The sequence below is a fragment of the Pyrus communis genome, chromosome 11 (genome assembly GCF_963583255.1).
Source record: "Pyrus communis chromosome 11, drPyrComm1.1, whole genome shotgun sequence".
Lineage (NCBI taxonomy): Eukaryota > Viridiplantae > Streptophyta > Magnoliopsida > Rosales > Rosaceae > Pyrus > Pyrus communis.
In genome coordinates this window covers 21,151,629-21,168,243 of record NC_084813.1, presented here as the reverse complement: position 1 = coordinate 21,168,243, position 16,615 = coordinate 21,151,629, and the positions used below count along the sequence as shown (strand labels likewise).

The 16,615-nt window shown below is 37.4% G+C and overlaps 2 protein-coding genes and 1 non-coding gene across 3 annotated transcripts; all 3 read left to right on the top strand.

Moving 5' to 3' along the window:
* The first annotated feature begins 2,795 nt into the window (after positions 1–2,795).
* On the top strand, positions 2,796–6,868 carry LOC137708099 (G-type lectin S-receptor-like serine/threonine-protein kinase At4g03230). The gene is made up of 8 exons (XM_068447091.1): positions 2,796–4,170; positions 4,307–4,801; positions 4,886–5,038; positions 5,125–5,336; positions 5,423–5,633; positions 5,750–5,987; positions 6,070–6,220; positions 6,308–6,868. The coding sequence occupies exons 1-8, from the start codon at positions 2,841–2,843 to the stop codon at positions 6,620–6,622; spliced, it is 3,105 nt and encodes a 1,034-aa protein (XP_068303192.1). The 5' UTR covers positions 2,796–2,840; the 3' UTR covers positions 6,623–6,868.
* A 7,870-nt stretch (positions 6,869–14,738) lies between these two features.
* TRNAY-GUA (transfer RNA tyrosine (anticodon GUA)) lies at positions 14,739–14,831 on the top strand. The gene is made up of 2 exons: positions 14,739–14,775; positions 14,796–14,831. It is a non-coding gene; the product is annotated as a tRNA-Tyr (tRNA).
* A 918-nt stretch (positions 14,832–15,749) lies between these two features.
* Positions 15,750–16,451, top strand: LOC137709195 (G-type lectin S-receptor-like serine/threonine-protein kinase B120). Its single transcript, XM_068448300.1, has one exon. It carries the CDS (start codon positions 15,750–15,752, stop codon positions 16,449–16,451), a length of 702 nt encoding a protein of 233 aa, XP_068304401.1.
* The last annotated feature ends 164 nt before the right edge of the window (positions 16,452–16,615 follow it).

Genomic DNA, 16,615 nt, shown 5'->3' with positions numbered 1-16,615 from the left:
CGCCACGTGTCATTATCCGAAGTATTATTAAATAATACAAAATAATACAATTATTGGTGATGGATTTCTGATAAGATTATTAACCAATCACGTCGCGCCATGTGTCATAATCTGTTCACAATCTTTGAGGATAGATTTCCATCAGATTTTTAACGAATGACGGCATGCCACGTGTCATAATCTGTTCACAATTTTTGAGGATAGATTTCCATCAGATTTGTAACGAATGATGGCATGCCACGTGGCATTATGCACAACCTAATCCTTTCTGAATCCTTTATATAATCCACCATCCATTAATTAATCTCTGCCGTTGGATATAAAAAAAAAAAATTTAATCCACCATCCATAAATTTTTTTGAATTTTTTACAATTTTTTTTAAATTTTTATTCAATTAATTAATCTCTGCCGTTGGATATAAAAAATTTTGAATTCCAACACTTCAGATTGTGCCACGTGTCACAACGGTAACTTTTCAGATTTTTAAAACTATTTTTTCATTTAATTTTTTTTATTTATAAAGCATTTTAATATCCACCGTTGATCTCAGATCGAACGGTGGATATTAAATCTGACTTAATTTTTTTTTTTTACTGTTGAGATTGAACGGTCCAAATTAAGTGACCGTTGAGATCTAACGCACCGTGGGAAGCCACGTGGCTTCCCAACGGTAACTGACAGCCTTTTTTTTTCTTCTGATTTTTGTGTCGGCGACGCGCCCCCACGCGCGGGTGGGGTGCACGCGCCTGACACAAAAAAAATTAAATATTGCGCTGACGCCACCCTGGCGTCAGCCTGACGTCACGCCCACCTCGGGCTGGCAATCCCCCACGGGCCCGGAGCTCGGGCCTCCACCTTCGGTCGGGCTAGCCCACGCTGGAGCCCTCCCACCGGCCCTCGGGCCCTTGTTTTCGAGCCTGTCCCCCGAGCCAAACCCAACGCTGGGCTTGCTCTAAAGCTTCACCTTTTTGTGTCATAATATTATTAAAATAACTAAGCGTAAACAGGAAAATGGATTTGGATCCTCGCCAGATTCCCTTTATGGGGATCATAGAGATCAACAAACACGGACCGTTAATAAAAAATCATGCGGCCATAATTTTTTCTTTTTTTATATTTTTCCCGCAAAATGATGGTATTTTACTTTTAAAAATATAAAATATATTTAAATGGAACCACACGATTTTTAATTAACGATACGGGTTCGTTGATTCCTAAAATCTCCGAGGAGAGGTTCCGGCAAGTATCCAAATCCGAAGAAAATAATGCAGGTTGCTTTTGGTCTTCATGGGTCTCTATCATCATATTATTATTAAAGTATAATTGGGAGAAAAACGAAAAAGTGGCAATCGTTTGTTTCTATAAAAAAAATCCTAGGTCCGGGCATCGAATACTCCGACCAGTATCGAGGTCAGGAAAAGGCATAAAATTTGAAAAAGTAAAAGGTTCTAGAAAAATGTTGACAATCATTCAAGGTCTATGTCTACAGTATGCAGAAAAATTAGACAATAATTCATTTAACTAAGTGACTTCGCTTTATGGAAAACTATCGAAATTATTCGGATTTTTACTAACCGGAATGGTCGAATGAGGATTTGGACCATCCGAAATATTCGAATGAGGATTTGAACTAAAAGAAATATTTGAAGGTGGATATAAGCACAATTTTTTTATAGTATAATTCTTTTACGGGATTGTATGATGAGCAAAGTTCTAAAAGACACAAGGTTCTGACATATAATATATAAAAAAAATTGATAGACTTTCCTTAATATTTTGGTGAATATGATAGTATGAGATAAATGTTCAATGATTACAAGCTTGTAGTACTTTATGAAATGCTTTTTTGAAACTTGTATTTATTTATAGTGAATTTTAAGAGGAATAATTGTGTCCAACATGTGACCTAAAAATTTAAAATAACCAAGCTGAAATATGAATATAGTGTGTGCAGTAGCAGCGCCAACAACCTTCATTCAAGCATTTTGTTGAACAACTTTCATACATGTTTAGAAGGGCGGATTCTCGATTTTCATGGGGATTTCGGACGACCGTAGGGCAACCACCCCTCTATGCTCCAATGTAGCTTCGTTTATGACTTAAATGTATTAATATTTAAATTTAAATTTTTATATTTTTAAATAAAAACGATTTAAACATCAAGAACATCGAATACTTCAAAGCACTCAAAAAAATTCCTTGTTTTCATATTTCATACATAGAAACCCGCGTAAGCACATGTCTTAATTCTTCCTCACAAAAGGACGAAGAAAAAGTGAGGGTAAGGGGGCCAAATGAAAAAGAAGAAGATGACATGAGTGGGATTATACAATTTCTTTCTTACCCTCCTCCCTTGACTTTGCTTTTGCTTTCCCAATAATTCAATCTGGTCTCTGATTAAGAGCCTTTCAAATTACATTTTACTGTAGCAATGTGCTCTTAGTTACAGCAAAAACATTGTTTTTTGCAGAGAAACTTACTTATAGCAGGATCTTGTTGTGCCAGATTGCCAGTATTCTAAGAAAATCTTACGTTGTTAGACATTTTAACTTTCTCACATGACAGTGAATGATTATCTCAAATACAAGCAAAATAATTTCCATTGCATGGAAGTCTCCTTAGAAATTTTCACTCAAATCAACCAATAATTTATTGGCACACTGCTCACAGCTTGCAAAGGTAACATGTAGCTATCTAGGGGTACTTTTGAGAATATGGAGAACAGCATCAGGACATGTGAATATCTAGAGCCAGACACTAATTAACTTAATCACTAGTTTTTCCACTGTATGCCTCCTAGAATTATGACAAATGATCTAGCTTAGGTACTTGTATCATTATGGTGATCCAAAGCAAGATCAGGAAGTTAATCATCATTAGCTGGTCTGCTAATCACATGTTCTTCTGTATGTTCTTTCTCTACTCTTTCTTGTTATGCACTTGTTTTCTGTGTTGCATTGCTAAAGATACCATGACAATTGGCAGCTTGATTAGTGATGATCAAGGTGATACTATAGTTTCATCAAGAGAGAAATTCGAACTCGGGTTTTTTACTCCTAATGGAAGCTCTCAGAGTAGAAGATATGTTGGAATATGGTACTATGGATCGAATCCGAAAACAGTTGTGTGGGTTGCCAATAGGGACAAGCCGCTTTCAGATGCTCATGGTGTTTTTGGTATTGCAGAAGATGGAAACCTTAAGGTTTTGGATGGCGGCGGTAAAATGTACTGGTCTACAAGTCTTGAGAGATCATCTTCAGACAGGGCTGCGAAGCTCATGGACTCTGGGAATCTTGTTGTTGTGAGCAATGAAGATCAAGGGAGAATTCTTTGGCAGAGTTTCGAAAATCCAACCGACACATTTCTTCCTGGCATGAAAATGAATGAAAATTTAGTACTTACTTCATGGACAAGTAATGTTGATCCTGCAACCGGGAATTTCACATTTCAGCAGGATAAAGAGGGAACGAACCAATTTGTTATCTGGAAAAGATCGGTGAGGTACTGGAAAAGCGAAGTTTCTGGAAACTTCATTAGTTCAGATGAGATGGCTCCTGCAGTTCTTTATATGCTATCAAATTTCACCTCTACCCCGGTCCGTAATGACTTTTTGCCACATCTCAAGCCATCTCTGTACAATGCTACGAGAGTAGTTATGAGTTCTTCGGGCCAAATTCGGTATCTCTTGTGGGATTATGAGAAGGTTTGGTCTTTGATCTGGTCAGATCCTAGAGATGGTTGCAGCGTGTATAATACATGCGGTAATTTTGGGAGTTGCAATAGCCAAAATGGTTTGGTTTGCAAGTGCTTACCTGGTTTTAAGCCTACTTCGCCGGATAATTGGAACAATGGAGATTATTCAGCTGGTTGTGTCAGGAAATCAACAATTTGCGGCAACAATGCTGTGAGTGACACGTTCTTGAGTTTAAAGATGATGAAGGTGGGAAACCCCGATTCGCAATTTAATGCCAAAAGTGAGATGGAATGCAAAATAGAGTGCCTTAACAACTGCCAGTGCCAAGCTTATTCATATGAGGAGGTTGACATCACACGAAAGGGTGGGAGTAGTGGTTCTACATGCTGGATTTGGTCAGAGGATGTTAGAAATCTTCAGGAGGAGTATGACACTGGCCAGAACCTCCAGGTTCGTGTAGCAGTTTCGGATATAGGTATGATTCTTATACAAAAATGCTGGAATTTCTATATGTTCATCTAGCAGTTCCAAATGTTCTTTGTTAGACAATCATGAAAGCTCAACATTTTCTCTGTACTGTTTTTAAATTTCAAGGAATTATACTTTTGCAGAATCAACATCAAGGAATTGCGAAACTTGTGGTACAAATCTGATCCCTTATCCCCTGAGCACTGGACCAAAATGTGGTGATCTTGCATACTATAGTTTTAAATGCAACACCGCCATGGGCCAGGTTAGCTTTGAGGCACCCAGTGGCACCTACAAAGTCACAAGCATCAATCCGGATACACGAAAATTTGTCATCCAAGCCAAAAATGCAGATAACTGCAGAAATCAAAATTTCCTACAGCTCAATCAATCATCTCCCTTTCATGTGATCAACAAGTGCAATGCTGAATCGTCCGAATTAAGTTCTGATTTCTCATTTAAAGGAGGACATGAAGTTGAAATTTCTTGGGATCCACCATTAGAACCACTTTGTTCTTCATATACTGACTGCAAGGACTGGCCCCGGTCTACTTGTAACACTACCAAAGAGGGGATGAAAAGGTGCCTCTGCACTGCGAACTCTAAATGGGATAGCTTGAGCTTGAATTGTACTCAAGGTAAAATATTTACATAATGTTTGATTGCAAGTTTTTAAATTTCAGAAGATAGCGATTTACCTTTTCTTGTCTATTTTTTCGCAGAAGTTGGTAACGGTAAGAAAATTGGTGAGCAACGAAAAAAGACCTTGGCTCTAATAGTTGTAGTATCTTTTATAAGTGTAGCTGTTCTGGCTATTCTCTCAAGTACCTTCATTTATGCTTACTTATGGAGAAGAAGACAGCTCAAGCGACAAGGTAACTAGAATATATCCACCACATGATTTACGTTATTTTCATTAGTATGAAGTTTTGGATTTTGATGGAGTTGTGTTTGAATTCAGAAAGCAGGGAAAGCGTTCAAAAGAATTCGGTGCTTCACTTTTATGACAGTGGGAGAAAAGTTAAAAGTTTTATCGAATCAGGCCGATCTAAAGATGATGATACAGAAGGCTTTGATGTACCATTTTTTGATTTGGAAAGTATACTGGTTGCTACAAATTACTTCTCCAATGCGAACAAACTTGGACAAGGCGGCTTTGGCCCTGTTTACAAGGTACCATCCCTTTATTAGATACATGTCATGGTTTAAATCAACTGGTTTTTGGTAAACACTGGACTTTATCTGGATTGTACTATCAGGGTAATCTTCCCGGGGGACAAGAAATCGCGGTCAAGAGGCTCTCAAGATGTTCGGGACAAGGCTTAGAGGAATTCAAGAATGAGGTTTTGTTGATTGCCAAACTCCAACATCGAAACCTGGTTCAACTTTTGGGCTATTGTGTCGAGGGAGATGAAAAGATGTTAGTCTATGAATATATGGCTAACAAAAGCTTGGACTCATTCATATTTGGTTAGCCTCTAATTTTAATTCTCAGAGTTTTTCTTTTGCAAATCTCTATCTATACTGATTGACCGAAACTAACTTACATGTAATGCTTCTTGGATGGAAAATAATACCACGCAAAGATCGAAAACTATGTGTGTCGTTAAACTGGGATATGCGCTTCAATATCATTTTGGGAATTGCTCGGGGTCTGCTTTATCTTCACCAAGATTCTAGGTTAAGGATTATTCATAGAGACCTGAAAACCAGCAACATTCTTCTGGGCGAGGAGATGAATCCCAAAATCTCTGACTTTGGTTTGGCTAGGATCTTCGGAGGCAACGAAACTTCAGCAAACACCAACAGAGTAGTTGGAACATAGTAAGTTTAAATATATGCCATTTAACCTTTTCATCACAAGTATATGAGTTCACTAAATCAATTTATATTTCTTGTATTGCAGTGGCTATATGTCTCCAGAGTATGCATTAGATGGATTATTTTCAGTAAAATCCGATGTTTTCAGCTTCGGTGTAGTTGTAATTGAGGTCATCAGTGGGAAAAGGAACACCGGGTTTTTTCAGCAGGAAAAATCTTTGAGTCTTCTAGGCTATGTGAGTGCTTGAAACATTTCATACACCAAATCTTATATTATCATCCTCAAAATATTACGCCTTACATTTTGTTAATTGATACACCAGGCATGGCACTTGTGGAAAGAAGAGAAGGCATTGGATTTCCTCGAGCAGACACTGAGTCAAAGCTGCAACCAGGACGAGTACTTAAAATGTGTCAACGTAGGGCTCTTATGCGTCCAAGAAGACCCGGGTGATCGCCCAACCATGTCACAAGTAGTTTTCATGCTAGGCAGTGAAACTGCAACGATTCCAATCCCTAAACAACCTGCCTTTATTGTTAGGCGGTGCCCTTCTAGAAGTAGCCCACCTTCTTCCTCAAGCAAACCAGAAACATTTTCTAACAATGAGTTAACCATCACTTTAGAAGATGGTCGGTAGCCAAAGCAGTTTCTGTGCGTCTTCTCTTTATGTTACGTTGTTATCATGTTATGACGAGTGCATCAACATTGGAATTCATGATGTTTTTCTTTTTGCCATCTTCAATGTATTCTTTGCTTATAATCCGGTTATGTGTATGTTGTCTGTGCTGTAATATCTATAAATTACAGCAGTAACTTTTGGAGCTCCCAAACATTTGGTGATCTCAGATGTGTCGATATGAATAGCAGCGACTCATTATTTCAATGTGGAATCAGGTGGTAGAAGGGAGGCATTTATCCTTTCTCAGTCTCTGAATGGAGTGCCTCTTTCTCTGTCTAGTTTTGTTACTCATATATGTTGTCTTGCCACTTTGTACCAGCAAAGAAAATTTAGTACCCGGAAAATATATCGGTGCAAACCAGACCTTGGTTTCTCCCATGGGGACCTTTTCATTAGGCTTCTTCAGTCCTGAAAATTCTACCAAACACCTCCTTGGTATATGGTACAACAAAATCCCAAAGGCACCGATGGTATGGGTTGCTAACAGAGAATTCCCACTTAATTCACTGAGATTTTTCATGCTCCGCGGTGATGGGAATCTCGTGGTGTTGGATTCCATGGTGGGACTAGAAAATTTTTCTGGTCATCTAATACATCAGTACCTGCTTCTGCAGTGAATGCCACAACGGGTTCACTAATGAATACTGGAAATCTTGTTCTGAGATTCGGAGAAGACAGTCTGTGGCAGAGCTTTGATCATCCCTTCGATACATATTTGCTCAGCACGAAGCTTAATGATATTAGCTGCTACAAACAACTTGCTAATAAACTCAGGGAGGGAGGATTTGACTCCATTTACAAGGTGAGAGTAATAAGGGTAAAACTGTAAACAGATATGTTTGTTAGAGGTTGTTATAAGGAGGTTATGGTAGTTTGTAATTAGTGAGTGATTAGTTGGATAAAGATGTGATTAGATAGTTAGCTAAAGCTAGTGAGTCACTAGTATATATATACATCAATGTGTAACTTTATTGTTTGATGAAATGAAAGAATAATTTCTTCATTATGGTATCTCTCACCTAGGTCCTACGACACTTGATCTTTCCCTTCTGCTTCCTGCTTCTCCTTTCTTCGAATCTTCAAACCCTAGAAACCACCATGGCTGGCTCTCCTTCTTCTGAATCTGCTTCCCTCGTTCATCCAATTCCGATGAATTCTTGCTCATTCTTCACTCTTCTCGGCAACATCGTCGATTACAATCCAGAATATTGGATCTATGGTGCCAATCAAGCTCACAACGACGAACTATCTCACCTGGAGTGCTCTGTTCGCTCCCATTTTTCGTTGGTATAATCTCACCAGAATCATTGATGGCATGATGTCTGCTCTGTCGAAATATCTTCTTGACTCGTCTGGTAATCGAACCTTTACTCCGAATCCTCAGTATGTTACTTGGTTTGAAAATGATTAGAATATCTTGATTTGGATAAATTCTACATTATCGGATGCCCTAATTCCGTACACTGTTGGAGTCAATTCGGCCTGTGAGCTTTGGTCCAAATTGGAATCGCGACTTGTAACTGCATCGCATTCGCACATCCACGAGCTTCGCTCCCGTCTTCGTAGCATCACGAAGGGTGATTCTATGGCTGCGCTCTATCTTCAACAAATTGAAAAATCGCAGATGCTCTTGCAAATACCGGAGCTCTAATCGAAGATTATGAGTTGATTTCTATAATTTTACATGGTTTGCCTTCTGAGTATGAATTTTTAATTGATACAATCCAATTTCGCCTTGGTTCAACCACCATTGATGAACTTCATGGGTTGCTCGTAAGAAAACCTTATCGTCTGCCCCAATTCAAGCATTTAATTCCTCTGCTGATCTTCTTCCAATACTGCCTAGTGATTTTGGTGCTCAACCATTCTTTACTCAGAACGAATCTCATTCGCACTCTTATGGTTCTCAAAATCGTGGCAACTTCTCTCAACCTAGAAATTACAACAATCGTGGACCTCAGAGGAATAATCAAGGGTTTCAGGGCAATCAAAGATTCAATTGTGGCAATCAGGGTAATCATCGTTACAATTGTGGTGCCCTCGTCGCATGAATCCTACCTTTGGTACCAAGAATTCTTAAATTGTCTATCATGCATCTACAACTCCTACTTGGCTTATTGATTCTGGTGCTAGCTCACACATGACTCATTCTTACACGAGTTTGTAGAATCCTGATGCATACACTGGACTTGAGCAAGTGCATATTGGTGATGGCAAAGGTTTGCCCATACTCAATTCTGGTTCCTCTACACTTAATACTGGTTCTCATTGCTTTGATCTTAAAAATGTCTTGCATGTTCATCATCTTAAGCAAGATTTGATTTTTGCCAATCGTTTTATACTTGATAATTGGTGTTTTATTCATTTGTATCATTTTCACTTCATTGTGAAGGACCTTTCTTCGAAGAAAACGCTCTTTAAAGGTCCTGTGAGAGCTGGATTCTATCCATTGCATGCAGCCTTTATTGTTGGTAATCAACATGCATTTGCAGCATATGCTAAAGCCTTACAACATAATTGGCATCAAAGATTGGGTCACCCTGCACTCAAAATACTAAATAAACTAGTCTCCAAATCTTGTATTTCAGTTTCAAGTGCTTTAAATAAATCTGTGCGCTCTAGTTGTGCTCTAGGCAAGTGTTCAAAACTGTCTTTTGCTTCTGTTCCTTGTGCATCAAGTAGGCTTCTAGAGCTTTTGCACACTGATGTATGGGGTCCTGCACCACTCATTTTTGTTAATGGATATCGATATTACTCATTTTTGTTGATAACTACACAAAGTATACTTGGTTATTTCCTCTTAAATCCAAATCTGATGTCTTTGATACATTTGTGCAATTCAAAGTATTGGTGGAAAATTTACTCAATGCTAAAATTGTTACTTTGAGATATGATTATGGTGGGGAATTTCTTGGTCTCAAGTTTATCAAGTTTCTTCAAGAGCATGGCATTTCACATCAGTTAAGCTGCCCTTACATACCTGAGCAAAATGTTTGTGCTGAGCGTAAACACAGGCATTTAGTTGAAACTGCTAGAACTCTCCTAACAGCCTCCAAGGTTCCTCATTCATATTGGGTTGATACTTTTGCCACAGCTATCTATCTCATCAATACGGTGCCAACCACCAGATTATCTCCTTGGGAATTACTATTTCACAAATCTCCAGATTACACCTCTTTGAAAATCTTGGGATATAGATGTTTCCCATGGTTGAAATCTTATGCAACTTCCAAGCTTGATCCCAAAAGCAAGGAATGTGTCTTTTTGGGGTACAATTTGAATCACAAAGGCTACAAATGCCTTGATTCTCACACTGGCATAGTGTATCTTTCGAGGCATGTGATTTTTGGTGAAGATACATTTCCCTTTGCTCAAAAGGATCATCTTCAACAATCAAGTTCTAGTTCTAGTTCTTCTCAATTGCAGCAATCTAATCCCTTTCCAACCACATTGATTTTTCCCATTATATCTCAGCCTTCTCAATCTACATCTCTTACCTTACCTATAACTCTACCTTCACCCTCTTCTATTCATACATCATCATCTCTTCCTGTACCATTCTCTACTACTTTACCTACCTGTCCTCTCACTTCTGTCACTAATACACTTTCTGAACCCTCAATACTCTCAATACTCATCCCATGCAAACCAGATCCAAATATGGTATTTTTAAACCTAAACCACTCTTGACAACCAAGCATCCTATCTCTTCTGATTTATCTCCAGATTATGCACTATCCACCTATCTTTAAGCATCAAAACACTCCCATTGGAGACAAGCAATGCAGGAAGAGTTCAATGCTCTCATTCAAACTGGCACTTGGTTTCTAGTTCCTGCCAATCCCACTTAGAACTTAGTTGGTGCAAAATGGGTGTTTAGAATCAAAAGAACACTAGATGGTACCATTGATAGGTACAAAGCTAGGCTTGTAGCCAAAGGTTTCAATCAACAGCAAGGTCTGGATTATATTGAGATATTTAGTCCAATTGCTAAGCCTGTAACTATTAGGCTTCTTCTCACTTTGGCTGCTAAATTTGATTGGTTTCTCAATCAACTTGATGTTAGCAATGCCTTTTTGCATGGTAACTTGACAGAATATGTGTTCATGATCTAACCACCAGGATTTGAAGACCCTACCAAGCAAAATTATGTCTGTCATCTTGACATGTCTTTGTATAGACTAAAGCAAGCCCTTAGGGCTTGGTATGAGAAGTTGACCACTGCATTGAAGTCTTTGGGTTTCTCAAGTTCACCAAATGACCATTCCTTATTTGTAAAGAAGGTTCCTGCATTGGTTTTAATTTTGGTCTATGTTGATGATATTATTGTTACTGGACCAAATGCTCAACTCTGTCAAACAATTATTTTTCTGCTCAGTTCTTTATTTCTTGTCAAAGATCTCGGTCCTCTTCATTACTTTCTTGGTATTGAAGTCAAGAGGTCATCATCTTGTATACTTCTCTCTCATACCAAGTATATTCTTGATATACTTTCCAAGGCACATATGGAAGGTTCAAAACCTTGTGTTACCCTACCCAGTACAACCAAATTGGATCATGAATCTTATATGCTTGATAATCCTGTAGAATATAGGTCCTTGGTTGGTGGTTTGCAATACTTAACCTGGACAAGGCCAGATTTATCTTAGGCAGTGAATTTGGTCTGTCAATTCATGCAAAGCCTAAGACAAGCTCATTTTCAGGCAGTCAAACACATTCTCAGATATCTAAAGGGCATTATGTCCATTGGTTTATGGTTTCCCAAGTGTTCTAAGTTTCTTACTCTCACTGCTTTCTCTGATGCCAATTGGGCAGGTTGTAGTATTGATTGATGTTCCATTGTGGGGTTTTGTGTCTATTTGGGAGACTCACTTATCAGCTGGTGTGCAAAGAAACAACATATTGAGGCTTGGTCATTGACAGAAGCTGAATATCGATTACTTGCTAACCTGCAGTTGAACTGACATGGATATGCAAATTATTGGTTGATGTTGGTCTTGTTCTTCATTTTTCCCCTTAGATTTGGTGTGATAACATTTCTGCCATTTCTTTGGCTAGAAATTCAATCTTCCATAACAGAACTAAGCATGTGGAAATTGATTATCACTACATTTGGGAAAAGGTACTTGCTAATCAAGTGCAAGTTCTCTTTGTGTGCACTCAAGGTCAGGTTGCAGATATCTGCACCAAGGCACTGTCGAAGCACATATTTCATATTCTCAGGGACAAACTCTCCCTTTGGTTACCTCAGTTAGGTTTGAAGGGGGATAATAAGGGTAAAACTGTAAGCAGTTAAGTTTGTTAGAGGTTGTTATAAGGAGGTTATGATAGTTTGTAATTAGTGAGTGATTAGTTGGATAAAGATGTAATTAGCTAGTTAGCTAAAGCTAGTGAGTCACTAGTATATATATACATCAATGTGTAACTTTATTGTTTGATGAAATGAAAGAATAATTTCTTCATTAGTTCCGCTATGTTCTTGATAATAAATACGATAATTTATGTTGTAAGTTTTCTTAATACTTTCCCTGTACGTTTGATTGTCAGGGAATATTTCTCTTTGCTTGGGATCTTTTAACCTCTATAGAGGACTTTGTTGGAAAATGAAGAAGTAGCGATAAAAATGCTATCAAAGAAGTCAGAATAAGGACATGAGGAGTTCATGAATGAATTAAAGCTTATAGCCAAGCTCTAGCACCCTAATCTTGTTAGGCTCTTGCGTTGCTGGAAAATTGAGAGGTACTAGAAATGATCTTGATCTACTAGTACATGCCCCATCAAAGTTTAGACAAAAAAAAAAAAAAAAAAAATTCGGTATATATGCCCACCACTTCTAAAATTGATGGTTTCATACTGTTCATTTCTAAGACATCACATTTGATTTCCTTTATTTATTCTACTTCATGTTTTGTCCAATCAGATGCATCTGAAAAATCGAAACGAATTGGGGCAAACACTTTCGAATTATAGAAGACGTTGCTCAAGGATTACTTTATATTCACAAGTTTTTTGGATTGAAGATCATTCAGAGGGACCTAAAAGCAAGTAATATATTGTTGGATGGAGCAATGAACCCCAAAATTTTAGACTTTGGAATGGCGAGGATGTTGGGATGAACTAAACCGAAGCAGACAACAATAGGGTTGTTGGTACATGGTAAGTACAAAGAGAAGATGTTATCATTCATGTGAAACCTTGTGCAATTGTTTCTGTTGCTCATTTCTACCTCCATTTCATGCAGCAATTACATGTTATCAAAGTGTATACCCTCTATGGCCATTTTTCGGAGAAATTGCATCTATTTAGCTTCGGAGTGTTATTGTTGGAGATTGTTAGTGGATAGAAGACTGCTGATGCTAATCGCTTTGGATCGTTCACTAATTTTTGCTGAATGGGTAAGTACTAAAGTTTTCTTACTTTTTATTCCAGTGCAAGTAACTGAATGGTCATGTCAGACTAATGGGTTTGAAACTTCATTAGGCATGGGAGTTATGGAAAGAAGGCAGAGTATTAGAGGTGTTTGATGAATCGGTAAGGGAAACATGTCGACCCGATGAAGCTTTAAGGTGTATCCATAGCTTTTATGTGTGCAAGATTATCCATCTGATCGACCAACAATGTCCTTATAGGAATTTTGGTGATGTTAGCTATTCCTGCAATGTAGACACCACCATTACTTTACTAGAAACCCGATAGTGATTCAATATGGGGAGGGGTCCAGGTTCGACTTTCTCCTCCTGTAGCTAAAAAATAACATGGTTATTAATCTACGCTGCTAACACAAACAATTTTGTAGTTACCCATTTTCGAGAAAGTTGTGTGAATGCAATAGTTTGTGATCTAATATGATGATATACAATTGGACCAAAAGGAATGGAATTAATTTTGCTCAACCTCTTACGTGGTGGTAAGCTCACCACCTCATTAATTGCCATTAAATGTTTGTGAATTTCAAAATTTGTGTAATAGATATATTAAAAAATCTATAGAAAACTTCATTTTAATCATTGGCAAATATGACTTCTAGATTAAAACCATTAGTACGATCAAAATCTAATTTTAGTCCCTTGATACATTAATAACCTCATTTATTAATTATATTTTGATTTTTTTAATTATTTCTCTTTTTCTTCTTAATTTTTAATGTTTTAATTTTATTTCATTATAATTTTCATTTTCATTTCATTTATTGTAATATATTTTGTTGTAAACATTTAGATAAATTAAATTTTGTTATACAATATATTTCGATGTACTTTGTCCTCTTCATTTAGGTACATTAAATTTATTATAATACATTTCGATGTATAGATTTAAGTACACACATATTGGTACATACACTTCAATACAGACATTTAGGTACATTAATTCAATGTAATACATTTTGGTACTAACATTTAAATACATTAGTTCAATATAATACATTTCGGTACTAACATTTAGGTACATTAATTAAGTACTTCAAGTTTGAAGAATGTTAAATAAAATTAATAAATTAAAAAACTCTTTTTTGGTCAAAAAATAAATAAAATTTTTTATATTAATAAATTTAATTATTTAATGGGAGACATTAAATTCAATGCAAATTAATTATTTTGAATTAAGGACATAATTATAATCAATATGTAATCTAACCCAGGTTTATTTTAAATTTCAATTTTCTTGAATGATTAAAGTTAAAAAACCCTTTAAATCTAACTCATCTAACTATGACGTTTAGCGAATAAACCTACACATTATTTTTGATAAAACGACGAAATGTAAGAAATTTTCACGGTGATAATCAAATAATTATTTGATAGAAACCTAACATTCAACCTTGACTCGTATGCTCAAGAAGTCAATCAACTCACAGTTTATTTCTCATCTGAATTCATACAGTACGCTTCCATCTCATAAAGCTGAAATCACTATCTAACACATCTGTTAATGACCCTTAACAACTTGTTAGTTAATGGATCCCACCAAAACAAGAAAAAAAAACACTTTGTTAGTTAATAGAAGACAACTGTACACGATGCCACATGACACAATATCCTATCATTATTTGATTTCCCAACCAATCAGCAGCCGTCCGACCTTAGCTCAGTTGGTAGAGCGGAGGACTGTAGTGGGTAATATTCTCTCAGCCATCCTTAGGTCGCTGGTTCGAATCCGGCAGGTCGGATTTAACTTTTGGCACATCTAACTTTATTTTTTCTTTCAGTTTATTTTTTCTTTCAATCTAATAAAATATTTCTGTACCGTCCAAAAGTCTGCAGAACAAATCCAATTACCCTTTTTTCTTTTGGTGTCAAATTTTCCAATTTTCCTGATCATTGAATCAACATGCTTACTCCAGCAACGTTTCTACAAAAACTCGCGTTCGTCGCGGCCATGGTCGTTCAAGTTGCAGTGTGTACATGTCCAATGTTCATGTCTGTCTAGACGACTTTGTTACGTTTCCGTATCTCTCTTTGACAGAAAAAGAAGAGAGGACGCTTGTTTCTTCTTCGGATACTTTTCTGATGATTGCAGCAACATTTTACCATATGTAGCAGTTAATAATTATGAGAATCATGTCTGAAGCCTAAAGATCACACCCATGTGCTCCACTTTACCCCTATTGTTATGTACACACCTTAACGGTTTTGCTCAAAATTTCACATTGGGGTGTTTGTTTTTTTTTTTTTTTTTTTTTTTTCTCTGAAGCCTAACGATCACACCATGTGCTCCACTTTACCCCTTTGCCTTAATGATTTTGCTCACAATTTCACACTGGTGTTTTTTTTTGGTCTTAATTTGTCCCAGAAATAAAATATGCACATCGTCTGTTTGCTTCAACATTTTGGCAATGGGGAAATGCATTGTATCTTTGACATTGGAAGAAATTAAGATCTAACACGCTTCTTCTGTTGTTGGGTCCAATTTTACCTAGGTAATGTGGAAGAAGGTCATATGATCCTTCATATTTTGGACCTGTTAAACGACCAAATTAAGATTGAAACGCGCTTTTTTTCTGTTATTGCTCGTTTATACCTACTCCAACCCTTGGGTTAGAACCTAAGGCGGTATTATGCTTCTCCATCTGTCTCTCTGTAGCTGAATGGGGTGGATCCTTTGTGTATTTATGTTTCTCCCATCTGTTTGTACAAGCCTATACACCTTGGTACCAGAAGAATCTCTCGGTGCAGACCAGACCTTGATTTCGTACAGGGGAACATTTGCATTAGGCTTCTTCAGTCCTGAAAATTCTAAGAAATTCTTCCTTGGAACATGGTACAACACAATCCCAAAGAAACCGAAAGTATGGGTTGCCAACAGAGGATCCCCACTTGATTCTCCGGGTGTTTTGATGCTTAGCGCTGATGGAAATCTTGTGGTGTTGGATGGGATGACTAGAAAACGAGTTGTCTGGTCGTCTAATGCGTCAATACCAGCTTCTGCAATTAATGCCACAACTGCTGTAATGACGGATAGTGGAAACCTTCAACTAATATTTGAACAAGACATTTTGTGGCAGAGCTTCGATCATCCCTCTGACACATTGTTGCCTAGTATGAAGCTTAGCCTGAACAAAATAACAGGTCAACAAGCGTGTCTTACATCGTGGGCAGCACTTGATGATCCACAACCCGGATTGTTCAGCGTACGCATTGATCCGAAACTTCCCAGCCAGCTAATTACCTGGAAGGGAAATGCTACATATTGGACAAGTGCTATTTGCTTCGGCAAGGATGCAAACCCATCCTTTAGAAATCAAAGTGGAGAATTCTTTTACGTTGCTCACAATTTTGATGCTAATTAGATTTATTTTACTTTTGGTGCGTCAGATAGCTCTGTAAAAATGAGGGCCGTTTTGAGTCCAACAGGCTTGAAGTGTGCAGAGAGCCTCTTAATAAATGTGATTTTTATGCTGAATGCGGTCCATATAGCGCCTGTGATAAAAACGGTGATACCCTCTCGTCACAA

Bases quoted from the DNA above. Each gene is read 5' to 3' on its own strand.
- LOC137708099 (XM_068447091.1), top strand. From the start codon at position 2,841: ATGGTGATCCAAAGCAAGATCAGGAAGTTAATCATCATTAGCTGGTCT. The intron at 4,802-4,885 runs GTAAAATATTTA...ATTTTTTCGCAG, and splicing joins GAGCTTGAATTGTACTCAAG to AAGTTGGTAACGGTAAGAAA. The intron at 5,634-5,749 runs GTTAGCCTCTAA...TACCACGCAAAG, and splicing joins CTTGGACTCATTCATATTTG to ATCGAAAACTATGTGTGTCG.
- LOC137709195 (XM_068448300.1), top strand. From the start codon at position 15,750: ATGGGGTGGATCCTTTGTGTATTTATGTTTCTCCCATCTGTTTGTACA.